We start from the raw sequence: 23,519 nt of genomic DNA on the forward strand, positions 1-23,519 counted from the left end.
CTGCCATTGATAGTCTTTAAACAAAAATCTACATTTCATTTTCCTTTTAGTACCGAAACTGTCATCTCATTTCCCTCAAACTCACAGCTTAAAATAAAATTGAAATAAATGTAAATAGTAAAATCCATCCATTCACCAAAACTGTCGTCTCATTTAAAATGTGTCAAATTTTGTAACCAAAATAAATACTAACCTCAAACTGCAAAGATGTTATAAAATACAATAGAACTTAAGATAAAATCTAAAAATTTTATATATTTTATAAATATTTTAACAATTTTACCATTTACAATATATTTTTTTTTTCTGAATCTTTGTTTTGAAGTGTTTTTTAGGGCTCAGTTTAAAATGTTGATATAGTTTTTAAAATTATAATTTAATCGATTTACCATTAAAATCTGATAGAATTTTCACAGAGCAAAATCAATCCAAACAATTCTTATTTGATTTAGTTTGATTTTTTAGTATCAAATTCAACTTCTTGATTTGCATTTAAAAAAACCATAAGGTATTAATATTCAGATTCTTGGTTGAAAATACCGTAACCGATCGAATGGCACAAGTAGTCTTTAAACTAAACTCTTCATTTGGAATAAGAAATGGTGTTTAAATTTTAAAAGTTGAGATAATATCCATTATACTCGATACTAATACTTATATCCATTTACACTGATACTAATAATTATGTTAATTAGTCAGTTTAACCAATTAAACTTTCTTTCCTTATAGATTAGAGTTATTTAAATACGGCATATTCTAACAATTCTAATATCCATTCATTTAAAAAATATAATCAAAACCAACAAATATATACAAAAAAATAATAATAAGAGTTCATTCTTATGAATGATGATGTAGATTATTTTTATTATTATTATTATACTAAATAACTAAATATAGGTCATATCAATTATTAGTAAGTCAGCTCACATAAATATATAATTCAGCGCCTTATATTTATGAAAATTACAATTTGTTTCTTTTTGTTAAAAGAAGGATTGAGAAACATAGTACAAACAATATAAAATTTCATTCTAACAATGTTGAGTATATATTTATATAATGAATATCATGTATAAAATAATTTAATTGAAGATTGTGATATATAAAGCTAAGATTGAGATGAATTCGTCAGATTGTTTTTTTCTTCTCTGTAAATGTAAGCACAGGTAAACCCACATACTCACCATGTTCTTTCTATCATTACGAAGTCAAGATTGAGATGATTTGTCAACTGTGATTTTGGGAGTGCTATGTACTTTCTTCTTTTTCTGAAATAAAAGGTCATTTGAAGTAGATAAAAAAAAAAAACTATATTCATTGTGCGTTTCCTCAGAATTAATTTACCCATTACTGACAGGATCAAATGGTACACACAACCTTAAATAAAAATCTACAAAACAAAAATCAATATTACTGATATAATATTAAAAATAATAAACATCAATCGACATTCATGGGTAATGATAAGAACTCAAACACTAATTCTATGTCTTTATTTTCTATCATAAGCTCAACTATGAATATCGAACCAATCTCCGTACACGAATGCATACATTGAAAAGAACGCAAAATAAAGGATAAAGGGAGAATAAAACCTTAAAGAGAAGCTCAATAGAATTCATCATCAACCTTGTTCGGGCCTTTAGGTCGCCCAATCCTTCTAACTTTGCTACTTGACAGAAGCTTCAGCGCTTTCGCTAAAGTGAGGCTACCTGGCTTCACGCTCTGTCAAAAATAATTTTAAATCTTCAAGTAATCGTAATCGTAAGCTACTAGTTAAAAGATTGATTTCAACTAGTTAAAGCATGTCTAGTTTTAACTAAATAAAACACAGGATTATTATCTCTTCAAATTTTGGGTTAACCTATCCTAAAGAGTGATAGCAAAATGGAAAATAGGACGAAACAAATGGAAGACCTTAGGAACGGAAGCTATCGTGCGTCCATGTCTAACCGTGAATCCAACTCTTGCGATCTTTACTATCACGGGTTGGCCATCCTTTGGATGTTTTCCCTGTCATGTAGTACTCAACAAAAGTGAGTATAAATGTATTGAAAAGGAAAAGAAAACATACATCATACGTTCAGAGAATGTAAATATACCAAGGTAATTGGGTAGCGTAAACGATCAATAGCAACATCGAGAGTAATAGAATTCTTGTCCTTTATCTGGAAGACACAAAGATCCACTCTTGATTCAGAATTCATAAGAAATTAAAGAGTTACATAAATTTTTATCGCATAGACAGAACCCTTGCTTCCAGGAAAGAACACAAGTATCTGTAGTTCAATCTGGGTACATCGGTATCAAAAGAGTCACAAGTAATCAACCAAACAAAGGACTCCACTCCATCAATAAAGAAAGGAAACCTTACGGGCACAAAGGGAGAGATTTATGCATACAGTAAGTTTTAAAAATTTGAAGCAATGCAAAATATTTCAAGGTGCTTCAGGGATGCAGGAGAAATTGAAAATAAATGTAAAGATTAAGAAACTGGGTGGATTGTTTAGACGTATTTAATGGAATTTCTTTCTCTGCTTCTGGCGTGTCTAGACCTGACAACTAATATATAGAGTAAAAGCCGAAAAGATCAAACGAGGTAAAAATTTTGACACACTCTGGATAAAGACAAAAAGGTCATTAATTCAAAATTATAAAAGATATAGTGATTTCAGTTTTTATCAAATGAGAAAAAGAACAAAAACAAAACAACACTTCAGAAGAAATTTCCTAAGGTATAAGAATTGGACGAATTAAATCACGTTTGAGATATTCCCAAATTTTTTTTTTTTTTTTTTTTTACAAATCCGACAGCAGAAAAGGAAACCACATACCTCAGAAAGAGAGGCTCTTTTGGGCACGTACCCTTTCCTGTCCTCACCAAGTTGTACATAAAACCCAAATGGACCATTCTTCAAAAGAATCTGAAAGGGAACATTCTTATAATTAAGAAAATCATATAGAATGAACAAATGTGTGAAAATTTCAGCCGTAAGCACAACCTTTTCATTAAAAACTGGATGGACACCAATAACCTTTGGCCCGTCTATTACAATGCCGTCATATTGAAAAGGATCTTTATCTTCATCCTCACCAAAAAATGTTTTTGCAACATACCTAATGACAACAGGAAAGTTGTGTATCATTCAGTCTGTTTATGAATATATTACTTGGTCGAAAACTTTGAAGGACAGTGGCCAAAGCAACAAATTCTCCACTGGATGTCTGAATGGTGGCGTGGAGAAAGGACAAGGAAAAAGTCATTCAAACTAAAGTGAAGAAGTTATAGCAACGTTATTCTTTTTCAAACTTACTTGCATGTTGGCTGTCGATCACAACCTATGTAATAGCCAATACCACACCCACTAACTTTGAAGCTCAGAGTGCCATCCGGACAACTGAAGGAAAAATAACTAAAAGTTAGCATAATACTTGGAAGAGACAAGTTTTAACATGCAAAAAAAGACGTACGCACTTTGTGCCATTGACCTTTTTAAGAATATTTCTGCAACCTTAACTAACTTTTTGAGAAACTAAGACTTTTAACGGAACTGGAGAGAAAACCAAACCCTACAGCTAAATGGGTTACAGAAAACCTCTCAAATAGTTTGAACCTAAACCTTATAAACGGAATGTTTATCAACCACTATTCTTCATGTTCAATAGGAAACAAAATTATTTCATTGATAAAAGATAAACTATTATCAATGAAATGGTTTTGACTAAGCTCCTATCAAGAAATAGGTACAAGAAGCTGGTCCAATACTCTGAGATGGTACCTAAAGTATTTTTGAAGACTAGTTTATTGTCGGAAATCTTCAAAGAGCCCAAAGAGCCCTATTTATGAAGTTATATGTATATATTGTTCCCTTGCAATTCCATGTTTTGTTGTCTTTTATGCTTCTATTTCACTTCTCTTTACGGTTTATATCGTTTGAGCATTAGTCTCTATTCAATATTTCAGTGAAAAATACTGTCTTAATTCAACAATATTGAAGAATAAATGTTAATTCAGATTTCAATCTTTCTGCTGTTGCGGGAGCCAAACTTTCATTGAGAAAAGTGAAAGAATACAAAAGAGCAACAAAAGAGGGCCAACACCAAACCAATGAGTTGACAAATCATGACTATGGTATGCCAATGTTCTAATACTTGTTCAGAACTTTCTGTTTTTCAATGTCTGGCATGGGCCCATGGCAAACATCTCATATTCTAATCAGCCCACTTTGACGAAATAGTTGGAAACGTTTAATACTGTGGAGGCCTAAAAGTCATGAAACTTAAGTGACTGTTTGGCCTGGCTTCTATAATTTTCTGCACAAGACATTTGTTCCTACAAGGAGAGCAAAAGCAAAATACTTTGCTATACACGAGCATACGGAAACAAGATGTTATGTTCAATTCTTTACAACAGAATGGCGTAGTACATTTCAAGTCTTAAACCTCCCGATTCCCTATTCTTCCTGAATGAATAGGAAAATTTTCTTTCAACAAAACAGTCCCCTTTCTACATCATAGTGTTCTTTTAAAAGAAACCAAAACCTCATATGATAAAATGGATGAAAGATACCCATAACACATACCTTGGACATGCTCTGGAATTATTAGGAAGAAAAGAAAATAAGAAGTCCCCATATTTCTTCTCCAACATCTTTTCCACCTGAAATATCAAACAGCTGAAGTATTCTGTTTTCATTTTCTTCTTCTCCCTCTATTTTTTTTCTTGATGATGGAGGGAGACTTCTAATTATATAATACACCATTTGTTGTATCCACCTCTTAAAACAAAAAGGTGTGTTACCTGATAAATATTAACATTATTAGCACGTTTACAAGATGAGCTGATCTGGTTCCAACAATCTCTTAGGAGGCGTTTCCATTCAGTTAAACCAGCTGAGACATTATCAAGCTGAAGAAAGAAAGTAGACATGGTTTTTAAAGTAGAGCATTTGTTAAAATTTGAGATTTCCCGTAAAGGTAATGCTGTAATGAGGTATTCTGTGCTTGCGTAATAGATAACTTCTGTAAACGTCATACCCAATATACAAACTGTGAGCTAGAGCGCAGAAAGTGGGTGACTGCGACTCACCTTATTTTCCAAGTCTGCAGTAGAACTATAATCGGTGATGCCAGAGAAATGATGACAAAGAAATGCCGATACCTTAAATCGAAAAGATAGAAAAATGAAAATTAGAATTATAAGAGGACTCATCAAAATTAGCACATTATAAAAGCAGTTTGCAATGGCACAGTACAGTTGTTTTCGGACTAAAAACAATGAATTGAGTATGGATTCTTTTAGCAAGTTGCGCTTTCATGGAGAAAGTTGGAGGGGAAAAAAAGCCAACAAAATAAGTCCCCATCTAATGGACTCAATCAAAAAGAAGTAAACTACACCATTTAGATAATTACAAAAATTCCAAGGATGTGAGTTGGGGGGTGGGGGGAGAATTGGATTTACACGAAGTCACAAAATAACAAATATCTGAGAAATTACAGAAACATCAACATAAACAAAGATCTATCTTGGGTTTATGAATAATATACATATAGCCTATTATAGTTCCATCCACAGTAAACTTAAATGCCTTTGAAGTTGTAGATTCATTATAATCTACACAATAACCTTTGCTGAGACTAAGTTTTCTAGTTTCAAGAAAATAAGAATATTTGATTGAAGGAAAAGAAAAAACCCCATGAGTTCAGAAAAAACACTCCTATAAAAATGCAGTAATGCAGAAAGATAATATCAAGTGCAACCTTTATTCTTTTCCTTAAAAATAATTTGTCTTCCTTGCTTTCTATGATGCCAGCCAGGGAGTTAAAAAATGACATGTTTAGAAGATGCAAGTCTTTACATCCTATATGCAGCTATGATTTTAAAATAGCAATGAAATTAAAATTTGAAGAATTGGAAACTCAATGTGATTAAGAGCTACACACATACTATGCGCCCACGAAACTCCGGATGTAGAAGATGACTTTTCACTGCCACATAGTTCCTGTCCTGAAAGTATAATAAATCAAATAGTTAAAACAAAGGATATGAAATATCATCATTTAATAGTAGACAAATTATGTGAAAATGCATGTCAGAATCAATATAAGTGTAATAGACATTATTGCAGACAGACTCAAAGAGAGATACAAGTAATGCTACGATGTCATCTATCACTTTGGACGGCAAATAGACAAAATGAATAATATATACATAACAGGTATATCATGCCATGCAAAAAGACACCGTTAACACAACCAATGTATGAAATAAGTCCTCTGTATATCATGCCATTCAGTTCTGAACTTACGGTAGCAAAAGTACTATTGTTTTTCATAATACTTATATCTTGAGCTATTCCTCAACATAATTTCTTTTGTGGGAAACAAGATTTAGTTGATATCATTTATATGAAAGAAGGGGAGCAATCCCCGAGTCGGATATATATAACACACACATATAAAACCCGGAGTGGGATACTCCTCAATGTGATAGAATGTAATCATCCATCATATCCATGACACTTCAAACACAGAAAAAGAAAAGGAAGATAAAAGTTCAAACTTATCAGTAACCTCTAAAACTTTTAGTGCGGTTGCATATGTGGAAGGTCTTCCAATCCCTAGCTCCTCCATCCTTTTGACCTGGATATCCAGTGAAATAAAAAATCATTTCTTGTTAAAAACATATATAAATGAAATTATTTAAAGCATATACATTTAAATAAAGAAATATAGTAGGGTGAATAAAACAAAATGACAAAATGGTAAATGATAATAATAATAATAATCGTAATAAGAATAATAATATTTTTTTACTAAAAAAACTCTGGTATATATGTGGACTGTTTTCAAATATAACAAAATGAACCAAAATATTTTCAAATATAGCAAAATGTCACATTGGTTCTTGAATCAAAATGATAAACGGCCACAATAATAATATTTTTTAAGTACTAGAGCCTTACAATTTCGAGTCCAATAGTTAGGCACTTACCAATGTCCCCTCAGTATAGCGGGGTGGGGGCTGGGTAAAATGTTCCTCTAGTTCAACAGCAAGTAGAGACAATTGATCCCCTGGCTAAAAAAGTAACTGGCTAATAAATATACAGTTCATAACCATTTGCACTGCAAACACTATTTGAAATAATAGTCAAGGACAAATTACAAGCATGCAAAAGGGAGGAGATTAAATAAGAATAAAAATTGCTCAGTTAATTGAAAATTCCATGCCAACTTCCAGCAGGAAAAATCGAATGGAAAGAATTTCTTCGACGTTTCAATAATAGACCCATATACATAGATGCTCAACATCGTAAAGTCTTCTACCAAATAGATATTTACAAATAACAAAAAGTACCAACTAGAAGCAATAATATGATGAAACCTTTATACCTTCAATGGATTCAGAATTCTGAACAGATCATCCCGTCCGCTTTCTTCATGGTCTTTATGTTTGACTGCATGAACTTCTGGATCCTGACAAATTATTAGATCTTTATAATCCTAAAGTACTTGACCCCACAAAGATAACACATTAATTAAGAAACAGAACTTTGAGGTGACATGATGGTAGATAAGATGTCCTCACAGAGAAAAAGCCCCTTAGAAATTCAAAAAAGTAGGACCAATTAACATGCATAAGTTGGTAAATGATATCAAAAACATATAGAAGGTAAACACAGATGAGTTGTTTGGAGTTCATTATTTCTTGGAGTGAAATAATGAATTCCAAAGAGATGTGAAGTATGGAAAGTTGTGACTCATGGTTTCACAATGTAAGGAGTAAATAAATGAGGTATAGAAGTATGTTAAATTTAATCAAAAAATCTAAACAACAAAGTAAATTTAATCGGAAAACAGTGATATACAAACAATTATAGCCTATCTCTGTTTTAGAGCTAATATCCACATAAGATTAAAAGTATGAAAGAGAAAAATGTGTGAGAGATATCTACTAACTACAAGATTAAGGCAAAGTTAATCCAAAAAACTTGACAAATCCTTGAACGCCCTTCTCTCACCAATCAATCTCATACTTGTTACAATCCTAGCAACCCAACACAATGGGAGGAGGGCTACTTCCAGTTCCAATCATCCAGACAACTCTCCATTCCATCTTTATGCTCTTCAATGTTCATTGAACATTTATAGAAAAAACAGATTGCTTGAACTAAATGATAGAACCCAAGCATATTGAAACATAAAACATATCTACTTGAAAATTTAAGAGAGTGTTTGAAGCAAAGAGTTAGCAGTGAGGAGTGAGGAGTCATGAAGTCTGTAAGGAGTTGTAAACTCTTAGGGCTCACAATGTAAGGAGTTGATAAGGTATAAAATTGATGTTTTCAAGTAGTGAGACCCACAAACTTTTTCAGCCAAACAAGAAGGGAGTTTACAAATCCCTGCTTCCCAACTCCTTGGCCAAAAAGACCCCAAGTGTTTTGAGGCATTTAACCCTCGTTGAGTCACTCTCGAGCTCTAATTTACTAACCAATTTTTTTTATAAGAAACAGATACATTAAAAAAAACAAGCCTAGAGGCAAGGGACGAGAGGGCCCTCCCCAAGAAGAACTAACAAATACAGGCCTTCCAACTGTTGAAGATCATAGGAAGGCTATGATTACAAAAGTGTTTGGTGTAATTAGTGTTTTGAAAGACGCACTCGGGCGTGTGCCTAGGAGCAAGTGTCAACATAGGTGGCTCGCCTTGGATAGGCGAGGCACATTGAGGAAGGCGCTCGCTTTGCCCACCTTTCACAAAGCATCGAGGCGCACTTAGGACTTTTTTTTTAACAGGTCATTTAAAAAACAAAATTGGCTGCCGTTTAATATAAAATATAATATATTTATAATTCTTTAACCCAATTCGAAATAAATTACAAGTTGAAGAGTGGCAGATTTCTTCATCTACGCGTAAGGATTCATCTTCATAAAACAGTACATATCCTCCGCTTCTTCTTCACCTTCTTTTCTTTTTTCTTCTTCAACAAAAGGAAAAACAGAACAATGAACAGAGAACATCTCCTCGTCTCCTCCTCTTGCTGAAAACTCTCCAAAACAGTAGTGTTCCTAGTTCAATCTTCATCAAATTTTTGGTATGTCCCAATTAACTCAGTCCTAGCTTTTGTGATCAATTTCTTGAGTTAGTTTCTAATTAGTTTAATCTTCTAAATAATTAGATGGCTGAGGGCAGCTTAAGAAAAGATCCAACATGAAAATATGCTCAATTGCAAAATAAGCAAGATGTTAATACATTAGTGTGTGAATTTTGTTCAAAAGCAACTGAAGCGAGTTTATGGAATGAAACAGCACCTTCTTGGTGGTTAAGGAAAATGTCACTGCTTGTAGAAAATGCCCTGATCACGCAAAGGAAGAAATTAAAGCCTACATGTCCAAGAAAAAGGAGACTAAAGACCAAAGAAATTAATTTGATTGTTGATATTGGCACACACTTATGGTATTGAGGATGAAGATGAAGTCTGGGTAAGTAACTCAAATAAAAGAGTGGCATTGGGTTCAAAGAAGCCAAGGAAAAAGGGTCTTGTGGATGCTTTTTTTATACTTAACCTGGAAGTTGTGGTTCAAAATTGAAAGCATAACAAAGGAAGGGAAAACAAAACACGATGAATGAAGCATACAAAAAGGGAATGAGGGAGTAAACCATCCAAAGAATTGCTCGTTGGTTTTGGGATGCTAGAATGCCTTTAAAAACATGTACTTAAGATAGCTTTGCCCCTATGATTGAGGCAATAGGACAATTCAGTCCTAGACTGAAGCCACATGAACTGAGAGTGTCGTGTTTGAAAAAAGAATTAGAATCCACAAATGAGTAGATGAAGAGCCATAAGGCAGAGTGGGCAAAGGTTGGATGCACCATTATGCCTAATGGGTGGACAGATTGAAGAAATGGGACATTAAATAACTTTTAAGTCAATAGTCCTGAAGGCACCATGTTTATTGAGTCTATCGATGCTTCATCTTATGTGAAAGACGAAAAGAAAATGTTTGAGTTGCTCGAAAATTTCGTAGAGCGCATTGAAGAAGCCAATGTCGTACAAGTTGTCATTGAAGTTGCCTCGGCAAATGTTATGGCAGGTAAGAAAAAATGCGAAGTACCAACTCTTTATTAAATTTGTTAGTCTTATGCTTACACGTTTAAGCCTAAATGTGTTCTTATTTTATTTTGTTAATAGGGAGATTGTTAGAGCAAAACGACCACAATTAATTTGATCTCCATGTGCCACTAATTGTTTAGATTTGATGTTGGAGGATATATACAAGATCCCACATATTCGCAAAACATTAGAAAAAGGCATGGATGTTAGCAATTTCATTTATGTTCAAGGATTGTTAAACATAACGAGTAGTTAGACTAGCTAAGACTTAATTCGATACAACTTGCATAACATTATCAAGTTTACATCATCAGACAAATAATTTGAGAAAGATGTTTACTTTGGACGAATTGAAAAATAGCAAATGAAGCAAAAAAAAAAAACAAGGAAAACAGGTTCCTCAAACAATTTTGTTCACAACTTTTTGAAATACCATCTTGTTTGTTCTTAAAGTATCAGGTCCTTTAGTGTGAGTACTTAGGTTGGTGGATGGTGAGAAGAAGTCTCCTATGGGATACATTTACGAGGCTATGGATAGAGCTAAGGAGGCCATCACCGAAACCTTCGATGGTAAGTAAGAAAAGTACAAAGACATTTTTACAATTACTGATAGACGATGGGAGCTTCAATTGTACAATCTTTTGCATGCAGCGTGATATTATCTAAACCCAGAATTCTATTACTCAAATCCAAATATTCAAGATAATGATAAAATTGTCAATGGGTTGTATATGTGCATAACAAATATGGTTGCTTCCTTGGACATTCAAGGTAAGATACTTGGAGAGATAACCAAATACAAGAAAATTGAAAGGCTATTTGGACCATCTTCAACAAAAATATCTCCAGGTAAGCCTTAACTTTAAGTCTTTGATTAAAATTGAATAACATTCAAATTGAAAGCTACTGATATACTTTTGATCTATGGTCAAATGGTGGGATGATTTTGGACAATCAACTCCCAACTTACAAAAGTTTGTTGTGAGAATTTTAGATCTCACTTGTAGTGCCTCGGGATGTGAACGTAATTGGAGCGTTTTTTAATAGGTTAGGTATCTTCTAATATTGCCTTTAGATGTAGATATAATTGACCTAGACATTAAAACCTTGGTTATATACTTGCAAATTCGTAGCAAGAAAAGGAATAGATTTGCTCAAAGTCGACTGAATGATTTAGCCTTCATAAAATATGATAGAGCATTGAAGCGTCGATACAATATTCGAGACATTGTCGAACCCAATCTCTTTAAAAGAAATCGATGATAGTAATGAATTGTTGCTTGGAAGAATGGATGATGATTCAGAGGAGGAGGAGGATGTTTTCAACGAAGGTTCTTTAACATAAGGGCGATGTTTCAAGAGCTGTTGGAGCAAAAGATCCTACCTATTATTCTAGAACAGTTCCTCGAGGACTAAGTCTAAGAGTAAAGCTTCGAGTTCATCTTCATCTTCACCTTCAGAACTAAGTTTAAGAGTAAAGCTTCAGGTTCATCTTCATCTTCACCTTCCACACAACTACCGCCCACATCCACCTCCACATCTGTTAATTTGGATGACTCTAAGACAAACGAAGATATATATGGCTTATAAGTCGAATAATGGAGAGAATGAAGATAAAGACCTATTCAGTGCAGATGACTTATTTGGTTGCGAACTATTCACCATTACTTTGACCTTTTCCCCATTAGCTTTTACTCCTTCGCTAGAGATCCAATGTCTCAGATATTGAATTCTTGAATGCCCAATGACACATTCCTTTTTGTTTGCAAAGAGATTGTTGTCTCTCAATATGCTAAACACCATTAAATGCCTTTCGTATTTGGCGATATTTGTGCTATAAAACAAGATATCATAAAAAGAAAACATACATAAAACATCTCAGAAATGGTCTAAAGACTTGATTCATCGGTGATTAGAATGTTGCTGGGGCATTGGTTAACCCAAACGATATGACAAGGAATTCATGTCATCCTCGACCGCAAAATCCAGCATAGAGAAAACCATCGTGCCACATAGCTCATCAAGAAGTTCCTCAATCACAAAAATGGGGAATGTATTCGCTAGTCACTTGGTTCAATTTGCAGTAGTCGACACAAAACCTCCGCCCCTCATCTTTCTTCTTTATTAGCACCATAGGGCTTGAATAAGGACTCCGACTAGGTCTGATGATATCCACTTGCAACATTTCAGTGACTAATTTTTTGATTTTTTCCTTCTGAATATAACCATACTTGTGCCAGATTGGTTTCTGTCCTTCCACAGTTAGGATTCGTATTTTGGGCTTAGGCTTCTAAGATACCAGGTCCATGCCGCCCAACTCACTAGGGCTTAAGTGCCAGATTCCCACCATTCACCAATTGGGCTTCCTCCATACAGCCCTCTAGTGTCATCAAATGACAGTTTGTCACTTCTGCTTGTAGCACTAGTTCCAAACCGGTTAAAATGGCATTCATAAGCAATCTCCGCCATCTCCAGTAACGACATGGAGTAGTTCAAAAATATCTTCACGAAGTCCGTATAAGATCCAACTTGCTTAATGCATATGAGACGAATGCCTAAACTCCCTTCTTTGGTGATCCTAAAATCTTCAAATGTCCTCCTATTCAGGTCCTCCCACGACATGGTTTTTTCTTTATTGTTACTCTCGTAAAACCTGTCCACCTAATGTTGAACGAAGCTGACAACTACTACTTTCACCTTCTCTGCGTCGACAAGATCAATGATCTCAAGATAGTACGACACAATAAACCCACAACTTCGGGATCACCTCGATAAAGATCAACATCTCCAACTTCGTATATCTACTTTTATCAGACGACCCATTGATGGGACCAGATGTTGTATCAAACTCTTCGCCCTTCGACCTTTCCTTTTAGTTACAACCTATACCCATTCGACGTGCATGATTCTTCTCTACACTCATACTGCTCCCTTCCACCTCATTTGCTAGTTTCTCCACACTCTTCGTCAATTCGAGAATCATTTCTTTCAAACCCAGATCTCTCACATTCATCTCCATCCTTCCTCCAACTGTTTTTGTCATTGCTCGAGTTCTCCCCATGATTTTGCGGTTTTGATACCAATTTGTTAGTACTCCACCTAAAACTCAGAAAATCCCAACAAAATAGAGAAACAGAGACAGTACTTTGGTGCAATATATTGAATGGGAACAACGCCAAGTTCTTACGCCAAGTTCTTACGCAAAGTTTAGCTCAAGAGCAATAAAAATACGAAAGAACAAACAAGCAACAATGGAAACTATAAAGATAACCCCAACAGATTCGAGAACTTTGGTTCTTCTCCCTAAAAAGGACTCAACAGCGTTTCCCAAAACAAACCCTTCTTTCAGCAATCTCCAAACATTCTTTAAACACTCCTTTCCCAAGTGGGTCCCGCAGTCATTATTCTCCTTTCCAATCATATATGGATGGGTTGTCCCCTAGGTATTCCCTCTTTTGCCCTTACATTTGTAAGTATGTATAATAGAAGGCCTAACACAACCTCGCTAACCTTGCACTCCTGAAGAATAACATCTGGATTGTGTTTCACTAAAAGATCTTTCACTACAACTCTTTTCGGGCAAGCATTAAGACCCTAACATTCCAAGAGATAATTAACAAGGAGAACCATCGAAGTCCTAGGCTGTACTAGCTTTAACTGCTAGAGCTTTCCGTTCCCAACTACCCAGCAGAGCTTTGACTTCTTTGATAAGCTTTTTATTATTATTAGCGGCCCCACCCTTTCTCTGCAACTTCCCTTTCCTTGAGCCAGAATGAATGCATAAATTATAATCAAGTAACCCCATGACCACTTCCTTGCTCAGGGGGTTCAAATTTTGCAAGGAGGCTGGTTGCGACTCCGTTGCACTCTGAATCTAAAAGAGAGTAGAGTTGTTCTCAAATACAATATGTTGTTAACCCCCCCTTCTCGTTTCTAACTTCATAATCATTATCTTGAAATAGCATTTGAACAAACGTCAATGGAGTAGTTGAGGATGTGAGGACAAAATTTATTCTCCAAGAATGGACTACCAGGGCTGGAGATGGAAAAATCTGAATTTAGATCATTGTCATCTTTGGAGCGAAACATGGTTAGAGTCAAAGAAGAATGATATTACTTGTGGAGTATATCACACCATTTTTAGAAAATGAGTGGGCTTCATCCTTTTCAGCGAACTTGATTCTTTAGGATTTTTGGGATTGGGGACCTTCAGAAAAGCTTGGTCAGATTCGGGAAGGTGGATCTTCTCTTCAATAACAATTCTAGCTGGACCATCACAAGGATGGGGTCCACGATTATTGTAATCCTAAGGACAATGCCTTTCCCTTTTGCATCAGACTGGCCCATTCCAACGCCCAAGCCCAATTAGATCAATTTGGACCTCATATTTGAAAAAAGCCCATGTGCTTCTGACTCGCTTTGGAGAAGACGACTTTTATCAAACGACTCCTCCTCTGTAATACCCGAATAAGAAGTCTGTGTCACATCTACTATCAACCTCGTTTTTGATCTCTCCACGCCCTCAATGTCAATCGAGATCAAATTCGGGCAACCAGATCCTTTGAATAATCTCACATCTTGCTCTGATGAAAAGGATCCATGGATTCCGACCACTTTGTCTATGAGAAGATTGGCATCCTGGAAGGTCACAACCTGTGGAAGAAATTTTTCAAGGCCGTCTATCAACTCAAATTCGGCAGGAACAAAATTGTAGTAGTTCCCTTTTACTTTGATGGCCACTTCCTAGCATTCAATGAGACTCGGAGTTTTCATCAGTGAAATTTATAAATCCACCAAACATGTAACCAACCGCTTAAAAAGCCTTCTCATTCCATAAATGCATAGGGAAATTTCTTAATTTGATCCAACCACCTTACAACGGTAGAACAAGCATTCTTCCATATTTGTTCGGATCCCACTTTTCCAATTTCAACATTAAAGGACCATAAGTAGCCCATCCCTTATTGAAGGTGCAAAGTCTCACCAACGTCTAATCTAGGTATTGAGCAAGGCCTTGTCAAAATAGAACGGATTAATGATAAAGGATCGTTGAGTTTGCATTTGGAGAACTTCCAAAATCCTAATCCAGTTATCATGAAAATCGCGCTTGGTGACAATGAGAGTAAAGGAGCAGAAACTATTAGTTTCCAAAATCCTTCTACAGTCGAGGATGTGATGAGGATCTTCTTCTAAAGAAGCAAATTTATTGTCCGATAACAATAAAAAGAAAAGAAACTAACGCTAACCATCCTATTGGATACCCAAAAAACCTCATCAGTTTTTATCAAAAGTGATAACAAATAATTTAAAGGGAAAGAAAGAAAGGGAGAGAGGGAAAAAAAAAAGGAAAGAAACTAACGCTTACTGGAATTTGAGATTGACTAAAAGAATGATGAAAGGTAAACATTTGAAAGCATCCGTTACATGAACTAAACAAAATAATCAATCTCCCTCTCAAAGAATACTTAGCAGGACTATCATACCTCAAAAACATCTCGAAACCCACGAAATTGAACTCTTGAGCATGTAGATCTGGCAATGATGGATTCATCCGCAAGTCCACAGTCAATTTGAATCTGGTAACACATACACATATGTTTACAAAGAGAAATCGTGCTGTCATAGTCTGCTCAAAAGGACTCAAATTGAAGTTAACTACAATTTAAAAACAAAAGAGAAGAAAACGAGCAGATAAAGACAAAGCAATACCTTTAGAAAGAAAAACAGTGAAGTAATAATCTGCTCTAAAAGACACCCAGAACTTATTTCATTTCTTATAAAAGGAAAACAAGATACAGAAACTATTCATTGACATTTGAAAACTAACGTAGAACCCATCTTGATTTATAATTTCACTCTAAGCCACAATAAGCTCATTTTTAGGCAGGGTGACTCATGTCCTCGGCATCTTCCAGACATCATAAACTTATAAAAAATGCATCATATTATTGTTAACCCTCTCAGTTGGAATCTGGTTGTCCTCAATATCAACCCATTTGCCACTTCTGTTTCATGGCTTTTGGAATCAGTAGATTCCTTATTTACTTTTTGAATAATTAACAAGAACATGTATGATATAGGATGTCGTGGTAGAATCTTCTTAATAAGAAAAAAAATAAACATTGAGCTTTATTAAATAAGCCACACGTTCCTATGATAAAATTTATCAACATTGAAAAAGTAAAACACTGAATAAGAGAAAACAAATAGCATAATGGAACATGCATCTTGACCTCTTCAGTGATAGAAGGTTCCATTTGACATGCCATCGTTCTGAGCCAAATAAGAGAGTATAGTTTGTGAGAATCCTCATCAAGTGTTCCCACTAGCATTGCTGGAAGTGAATGCAATGAAATAAAACGATCAATAATCGGTAAAAATGTTTTCACAAAAATGGGAAGGCTAAAGAAACAGTCCCACAAGTTAACAAAGTTGGAGTACGTTGCTAGGACAAAATAACTTATATATATACGTATTTTCCCAAATCAAGCATTATTCAGCTAGAAGATTATATAATTACAGGGTAACCGTTGCACATCAGTGGGTCTGATTGCTTCATCAGCCTCTTGAGCATTCTTCACCTTCTTAAAATATTTGTGTCCACTTTTGGAAACAAAATCCTGCCCAAATCTGTAAACAGTACATTTTTAAGGATAAATAATTGGATGCACTAAAACCCTTATACGGGATGGAGGGAATACAAATTGCACCTAAAAATTTGAAATGAAGTTACAAAGAAAAGAAAAGGGGAATTTTGAACTTTCACCTTTGCATAATCAGGGAGTGAATGTCCTTAACAGCTTCATCAGAGATCTAAATTGGAAGTGGTTCAAGCAGTAAGGATTAGACTGTAAGATTTTTTAGAAACGGCAAAAAGGCATGAACCAGGACAAAGGTGAAATAGAACATCAACCTAAGGACTAATTTCACTTTCTTCCATGCATTTATACGAGAAATCACACGAGTAACATCAAAGAAAGAATAAAATCCCATAGTAATTAATTGGTACAAATAGACTTAGGCAACAAGATAAACCCAGCTGTGTTGCCAAAGAAATAACAAGAGATAGCACGGTGATAAAATTGAAGGCAAAAAGTCTTTACATGTAGCCCATCCGTTCTTGGATAAGTTATTAAACCAGCTGCCTTTCCATCAGCCAATTGAATTCCCTCATAAAGTTTCCGGGCAAGCTGCATAGAAAGTCGTATAAGACACAAACTTAAAAACAAGGAAAAAACAAGATTCATAATTTGGATCAAGACACCCTAACACAATATACCAGCAAAAGAATTTGACTTTCACAGGATAATGTTATTTCCAAACAACGCTACAAACAGAATTAAGTTTCAACTAAGATAGCTCCTAGAAGAGAGATACGGAGGAAAACACTCCCAGAATCTAATATCAGAACTGCCCACTTGCACATGTACTATTCTATGTTTTCCTCCAAGCATCAATTTTGAAAAGCTTTGGTAACTATTCTAGAAGGGCTATTCTGTACAGCTAGAGCCCCCTCTTTAGCAGTATTACCCTCTTTAGAGAACTTGGTTTTTTGATACTCTTTTTTCTCAACGGAAGTAATTGTTTCATTATAAAAAGTAATGATGATGATAACTCACTATATAAAATCATCATTAGTTTGGCAAGGTGACTGACCATGCAACCGACAAGGCTCTTACAGCTGGTATGCCCAAAAGGCTCTTACAACTAGCACAGACACCATCATCCAGTAACACAGTAGTAGATACCACGTTATTAATAGAGGACAACAACTAGTTGGTGCTGCTGCTGATTCGAAGTAAGATTTTAACAAAATGTGACTGCATTATTCTATACCAAGAACTTCATGAGGAGGACAAAACAAAATTACCACATACCTTCATTGTGTAAGTTGCAGGGAAATTAAATTTGTTTGCTGCATCTTGCTGAAGTGTAGATGTTATATATGGCATTGGAGGGTTTGTCTGCACAATATTCTTTCTAGAGCTAAGCAGTTGAAAATTTACTGATTTCAGCGCAGTTTCTATGTTCTTTGCCTCCATGTTGGAGCTGATTGGAAACTGACTTAACTTCTTAGAATCAAAATGGGTCAAATGTGCAGGGACTGCAAAATCTTCCACGGAAGAACAAGGATCTTTTGGGTTCAGCTTAACGTCAATAGTCCAATATTCTTGTGCATGAAATTTATCAATTTCTGTTTCTCTGTCACATATTAGGGCAAGTGCAGCTGATTGAACACGCCCAGGTGATCGACAACCTGGTAATTTCTTCCATAATAATGGTGAAATATTAAATCCAATCAAATAATCTAAAGCACGCCGTGCAAGGTAAGCCTGTACCAAGTTTTCATCAATTACTCTTGGAGATTGCAGGGCTCTCTTTATAGAAGCCTCAGTTATTTCATGAAAAACAACCCTTGCTATGCTAATACCTTCATGTAGAGCATGCTGGTGCTGCAACATCTCAATTATATGCCAAGCAATAGCTTCACCTTCTTGATCTGGATCAGATGCAAGAATAAGGTTCTCTGCTCTGAGGAATAAACACATTGCGAAAGAAAAAAAAAGGTTAAAACTGAAGGTATTGGAGGTAAGATAAAAGAAAGTATACTAGACATCGCAAAAAAATGACATAATTGGAAGATAGAGAAAATAAGGCATATTAGACATCACAAAATAATTGACACCGATGCACAAGCACAACGATGCAAACTGTGTATAAAAAAGAAAAAAGCGAAACTTAATAAAAGAAATACAAATGTGTAGGGGTGAGCATGATAGACCGAAAAACCAAGCTGACCGACCAAACCGAAATCAGTAGGTCGGAGAACGAGGGGTCGGTTTCGGAAAGTTTCAAATTGATAATTCCAAATAGTATTTTTAAGTGTTAATCAAACCGACAAAAACCGACCGACCGACCCTTACTCGTTGATGTTGAGGTCAGTTCGAGGCGGTTTTGTCAAAAAACCGACTCCGACCGACCGATGATCACCCCTGCAAATGAGCATGTATGTGTACGCATACTCTTAACAATCATTATCAAACTAGCCAAAAATACAGTTGCTTGCAGGGCGAAGCTAACAATAGAAGCCAGATGCATACCCATTTAAGGAAAGTTCGATGCTTTTAAGATGAGTCCAGGCAGCAGAAGGAACCTCCCACACCATAATGAAGTCATCCTCAGGTCTTACAGATCCAGACCTTGCAGCCAAGTCTCTAACATGGCCATGGCTAGGTAGCACCACAAACATATCACCAAGATAATCCTGAATAACTTTTGCCTTTGTAACAGATTCCACCACCAGAACAGATTTTCCCATTGGGGGATATAGCTGCTTGAAAGTGGTCTTTCCCTGAGATGTCCCCCTTGTATCCACTATGACGTTTGGCTTCTGTTGCAACTTATTAGCACCTTTTGTAGCTTCTTTATTTCTGCTGGAGTTGCATTTTTTCTTATTGGATTGTTGTTTGGTTGAACCAGAATCTTTCGAAGTACCCTTGGTTACATTTTTCTGAAAAACTGCACTGTTAGTTAAAATAATGCAATGAGACGGGAAAAAGGGATTGAAAACATCAACTACTTGCAAACCTTTGGATCTTGTACAACATCCTGGTCAGTATTGCTACTACCAAAGCTCTTTGACTGACCATCCTTGCATACGGCTTCAACATCTGCATCATTGGTTGAAGAAATAGCTTCCTTCTTGTTCTTGCTCCAAGACTTCTTTTCATTCAAACCCTTGGATGCTTTCCTAATGGTTGAAGAAATGGCTTCCTTCTTGGGATCTTGTACAACATCCTGGTCAGTATTGCTACTACCAAAGCTCTTTGACTGACTATCCTTGCATACGGCTTCAACATCTGCATCATTGGTTGAAGAAATAGCTTTCTTCTTTTTCTTGCTCCAAGACTTCTTTTCATTCAAACCCTTGGATGCTCTCCTAATGGATGAAGAAGAATTAGATGAAACTAGATTTGCCTCCTTTGTAGCTCCAACCAACTGATCGCTTGAATTTGTTCCATCAACATGGGTGGAGCCAGATGGCGCTGAAGCACTAATTCTTGTTTTTTTCCTGGATGTAGCAACAGGCTTTGCACCCTTTGATTTTTTATTCAATCCTTCAATTGTACTTGTTCCATTCCTTAAATATTTAACATTCTTATTTTTAGTTCCAATCGATGCTTCTGTAGTGTTAGAAAAGAACTTCCGTCCAAACGCTCTATAATTAGGAAGTTTATGTGTAAAAGTGCAATTTAATAACTGTTGGTTAGAAGCATTTGGTGATGCAGCAGAATGAGGAAATCTCAACGGTAAGCGAGAATATAGAGTGAAAACACTTGGCCCATCGCATGCACGATACTGCCCAGCCTTTGCACGTTCAGTCTTGACAGCAAATGTTACTCCACCTTTTCTAAAAATAAGCTGAGAACATCTGGCTGAACTACAAGCAGTGGGAAATGGTAAAACCGGTATGCATTTGCTAGTATAATTTTGAAGAGTGCTGCCCTGCAACTGTAACACAATCGCGAAACAAAATAACACAATATCACCACCAGCAACTGCACAATACTAGGGAAAAAGAGAGAGTTAACTGGAGTAACTAAAATTGTCAAATGGCAGAAAGCATTGACAGACATTCATGCTGCAACTCTTTGAATGGTTTTCTTTATGAGATATGATTGACCATTACCACATAAGTTTTTAAAATGTTCATAAAAATCCATTTCAAACATTTGCTGCAAAAGTCCGAAATGAATCCACAAACAGGAGTGTATTAGTCTAAAAATTAAAAAAACTCAAACACAACCAACGAGACTACAAAGAGAGACTGATAGCAAACAAATTATCACACTGCCATATAAATGTAAATTCACTAAGCCACTAAAAAGCATTCAGAAAAATTACAAGTGAGAGAAAGTAACCAAAAAGTCAAATACCAGAAGTTTATACTTTGGAATCAGAATGCAAGAATGTAACTTGAATTCCAAAAAGCCAATATGAAAATTGCAACTCTTCCAACTTTTCTCTAGGGAGATTGTATCGACCGTTATCATTTAAGTTATTAAAATTCCATACGTTTCTTCTTTAATATATGCTGCGGGACAGACCTCTAAATCAAAATGCAAGAATATAACTTAAATAATTCAAAAAAAACAACATACTAAACAGCAAAAATAAAAATCGGTAGATAAACACACTACCAACGCGACAAATATATAAAGAAGAACCTCTAAAACAATTAGAAAAGGAACAAATAAGCGGAAGTAACCAAAAAGTCGAACATCAAACGCTACAGAAATTGTAACTCTTCAAACGCAACAGAAATATATTATTGATCATTACCGGATAAGTTTTCAAAATACTTGCTGACAGATAACTATGGACAAAAACGCGACAGTTCAAATATTTATTGAACAGAAAAAAGAAAATGTGGATAGAAAGAATAACAGGTAGAATCTGAGAACCTTGGTCGAGAAATGACGGAGTCGGGAGGAGGAAAAAGCAGAGAGAGCTGTTGAAAATACAGAGGAAGAAATGGCGTTACTGGAAGAAGAAGCCAATGAGAGGCTCCTCTGAAGCTGGCTCATTGACTTCGGTTCTTCGAAGCTTCTCTCGGCAAGCTTCTCGCGTTCAAGTAGAGAGAAAGAGATGAACAGAGTTCGAAAGAGAAAGAACAGAGGAGGTAAAGAAAGAGGGTTTTGCGATGAGGGGTTTTGGGGTAAGTACAGCAGCCAACCTCGCGCCACTCCATTAGGGTTATGTCATTTTCATTTATTTGTGTGTGTGTGTGCGCTTTTTTTCTTTTTTCCTTTTTTTCCTTTTTACCTTTTAAATATAATAAAATAAAGGTAAATTATTAAAAATGACAAACTTGATTAAATATTTATAAAATATATCAAAATTATATTAAACATAAAAGATTCTTAATATATTTCTATCGATCATAAATTTGAAAATGTCTCTAAAATTAATTAAAATATTTATAAAGTAAAGTATGAATATTTCGAGAAATATTGATCAAATATTTACATTTTACGTAAAAAGCAAGTATAAATAATTTTTTTACAGATTTTTTATATGAAGTGAATAATTTTTCTTAAATTCCTAAAAACCTATAGAATTTCAGATAAAATCTAAAAATCTTTTGTTCTTTATAAATATCTTAACAATTTTGTCGTTTACAATATTTTCTTATCGATGTGTTTTGTTAAGGTTTTCTTTACGATTTTGGTATATTTTTAAAAATTGTAATTTAATCCTTTATGATTAAAAGTTAAATCATAAAAATTTGATAGAAGTTTCATAAATAGTCCCCGAAAGGATTAGGGGTGATTCGAAAAATTGAAATATTAAAAAACCAAACCAATTGAAATAGATCTATTTGGTTTTTAGAATCAAATTATATTTCTTGGTCTGTGTTTGGAAAAAATCAAAAGAATTGATTTGGATCAGATTTTAAGTTGAAAAAACTCACAGCAACCGTAGTCGAACCAATGATGTAAGTATAGTCTTTAAACTTGATTCTTCTTTGGTATTTTCATTTTTAAAGTTGAGATAATATTCATTTATACTCAATATTTATTAATCATTAATTAATAAGTTGAACCAACTAAACTAAAATTATTCCTTCCTTCATTATGAGCGAAACAAATATTGTCTCCACTTATTAAAAGAAATATATTTAATAAATGTTAGAGTTCATTTTTATCTGATTTTCTAAAAATAATTATATGATATTTAAAATTAAAAGAAAAAGTTTGAAAGAGGATATGATTTTTATAAGTTATTATTCTAATTTAAAATTTAATATAATTGTTTAAAATAAAAGTATAAAGTTGGTTTGGAGGCCTTTTAACGTATTTTAAAAATTAATTGACTAAAAATGTACCTTTTCGAAAACTTGACCAAATTAGTCTATTCTCATAAAGCCATGGACTAAAAATGTCTATTTTTAAAACTTAGAACCGAATGTATATATTCATCCAAACGTAGGAACTAAAAATATAATTTTTTTTATGAGGATCTAAATATATAGTTATTTTTAGTACAATAATTAAGGTTTTGAGGATTTTAACTTCATGCCCTACAATGAAAGGTCATATCAATTTTTTGTCCTTAATTCTTATGTTTTTATTATGCGTTAGTATATCTTATACTTTGAAATTTTTCAATTTTAATTAGTCAATATATACATATATTTTTTTTTACCATGAACTTGTGTTTTGGTTTTTAAATTTTCAAAATAACCCTGTATTACTTTAGCCTAATTTCTGCCTATGTGGGTTAAATAGATGCACATATTAAAACCCGTTTTGTGTCTTCGATCTGACTCTATCACTGATCAAATCAAAGATTCGCCATCTCGATTGAGGTGAGCATATGTGGATTTTGTTTTTCCAAA

General features: G+C 34.6%; 1 protein-coding gene across 2 annotated transcripts; it reads right to left on the reverse strand.

Annotated features, from left to right (window-relative positions):
• Positions 1-1,394: 1,394 nt before the first annotated feature.
• LOC103503742 (uncharacterized) lies at positions 1,395-21,869 on the reverse strand. 2 transcript variants are annotated; one of them, XM_051083629.1, is made up of 22 exons: positions 21,583-21,869; positions 19,706-20,629; positions 19,219-19,628; positions 17,995-18,649; positions 17,221-17,307; positions 16,884-16,930; positions 16,638-16,747; positions 16,351-16,451; positions 15,601-15,693; positions 7,396-7,479; positions 6,998-7,081; positions 6,577-6,645; positions 5,951-6,010; positions 5,093-5,164; positions 4,805-4,912; positions 4,587-4,663; positions 3,318-3,401; positions 3,006-3,120; positions 2,838-2,927; positions 2,106-2,171; positions 1,921-2,016; positions 1,395-1,728 (listed from the first exon to the last, which is right to left on the reverse strand). In XM_051083629.1, the coding sequence occupies exons 1-22, from the start codon at positions 21,703-21,705 to the stop codon at positions 1,612-1,614; spliced, it is 3,672 nt and encodes a 1,223-aa protein (XP_050939586.1). In that variant the 5' UTR covers positions 21,706-21,869; the 3' UTR covers positions 1,395-1,611. The 2 variants fall into 2 exon arrangements, with proteins under 2 accessions (XP_050939586.1, XP_050939587.1); XM_051083630.1 differs by lacking the exon at positions 21,583-21,869 and having other exon boundaries at positions 19,219-19,636; positions 19,706-19,854.
• Between the last annotated feature and the right edge of the window lie 1,650 nt (positions 21,870-23,519).

Source organism: Cucumis melo, chromosome 4 (assembly GCF_025177605.1).
Source record: "Cucumis melo cultivar AY chromosome 4, USDA_Cmelo_AY_1.0, whole genome shotgun sequence".
Classification (NCBI taxonomy): Eukaryota; Viridiplantae; Streptophyta; class Magnoliopsida; order Cucurbitales; family Cucurbitaceae; genus Cucumis; species Cucumis melo.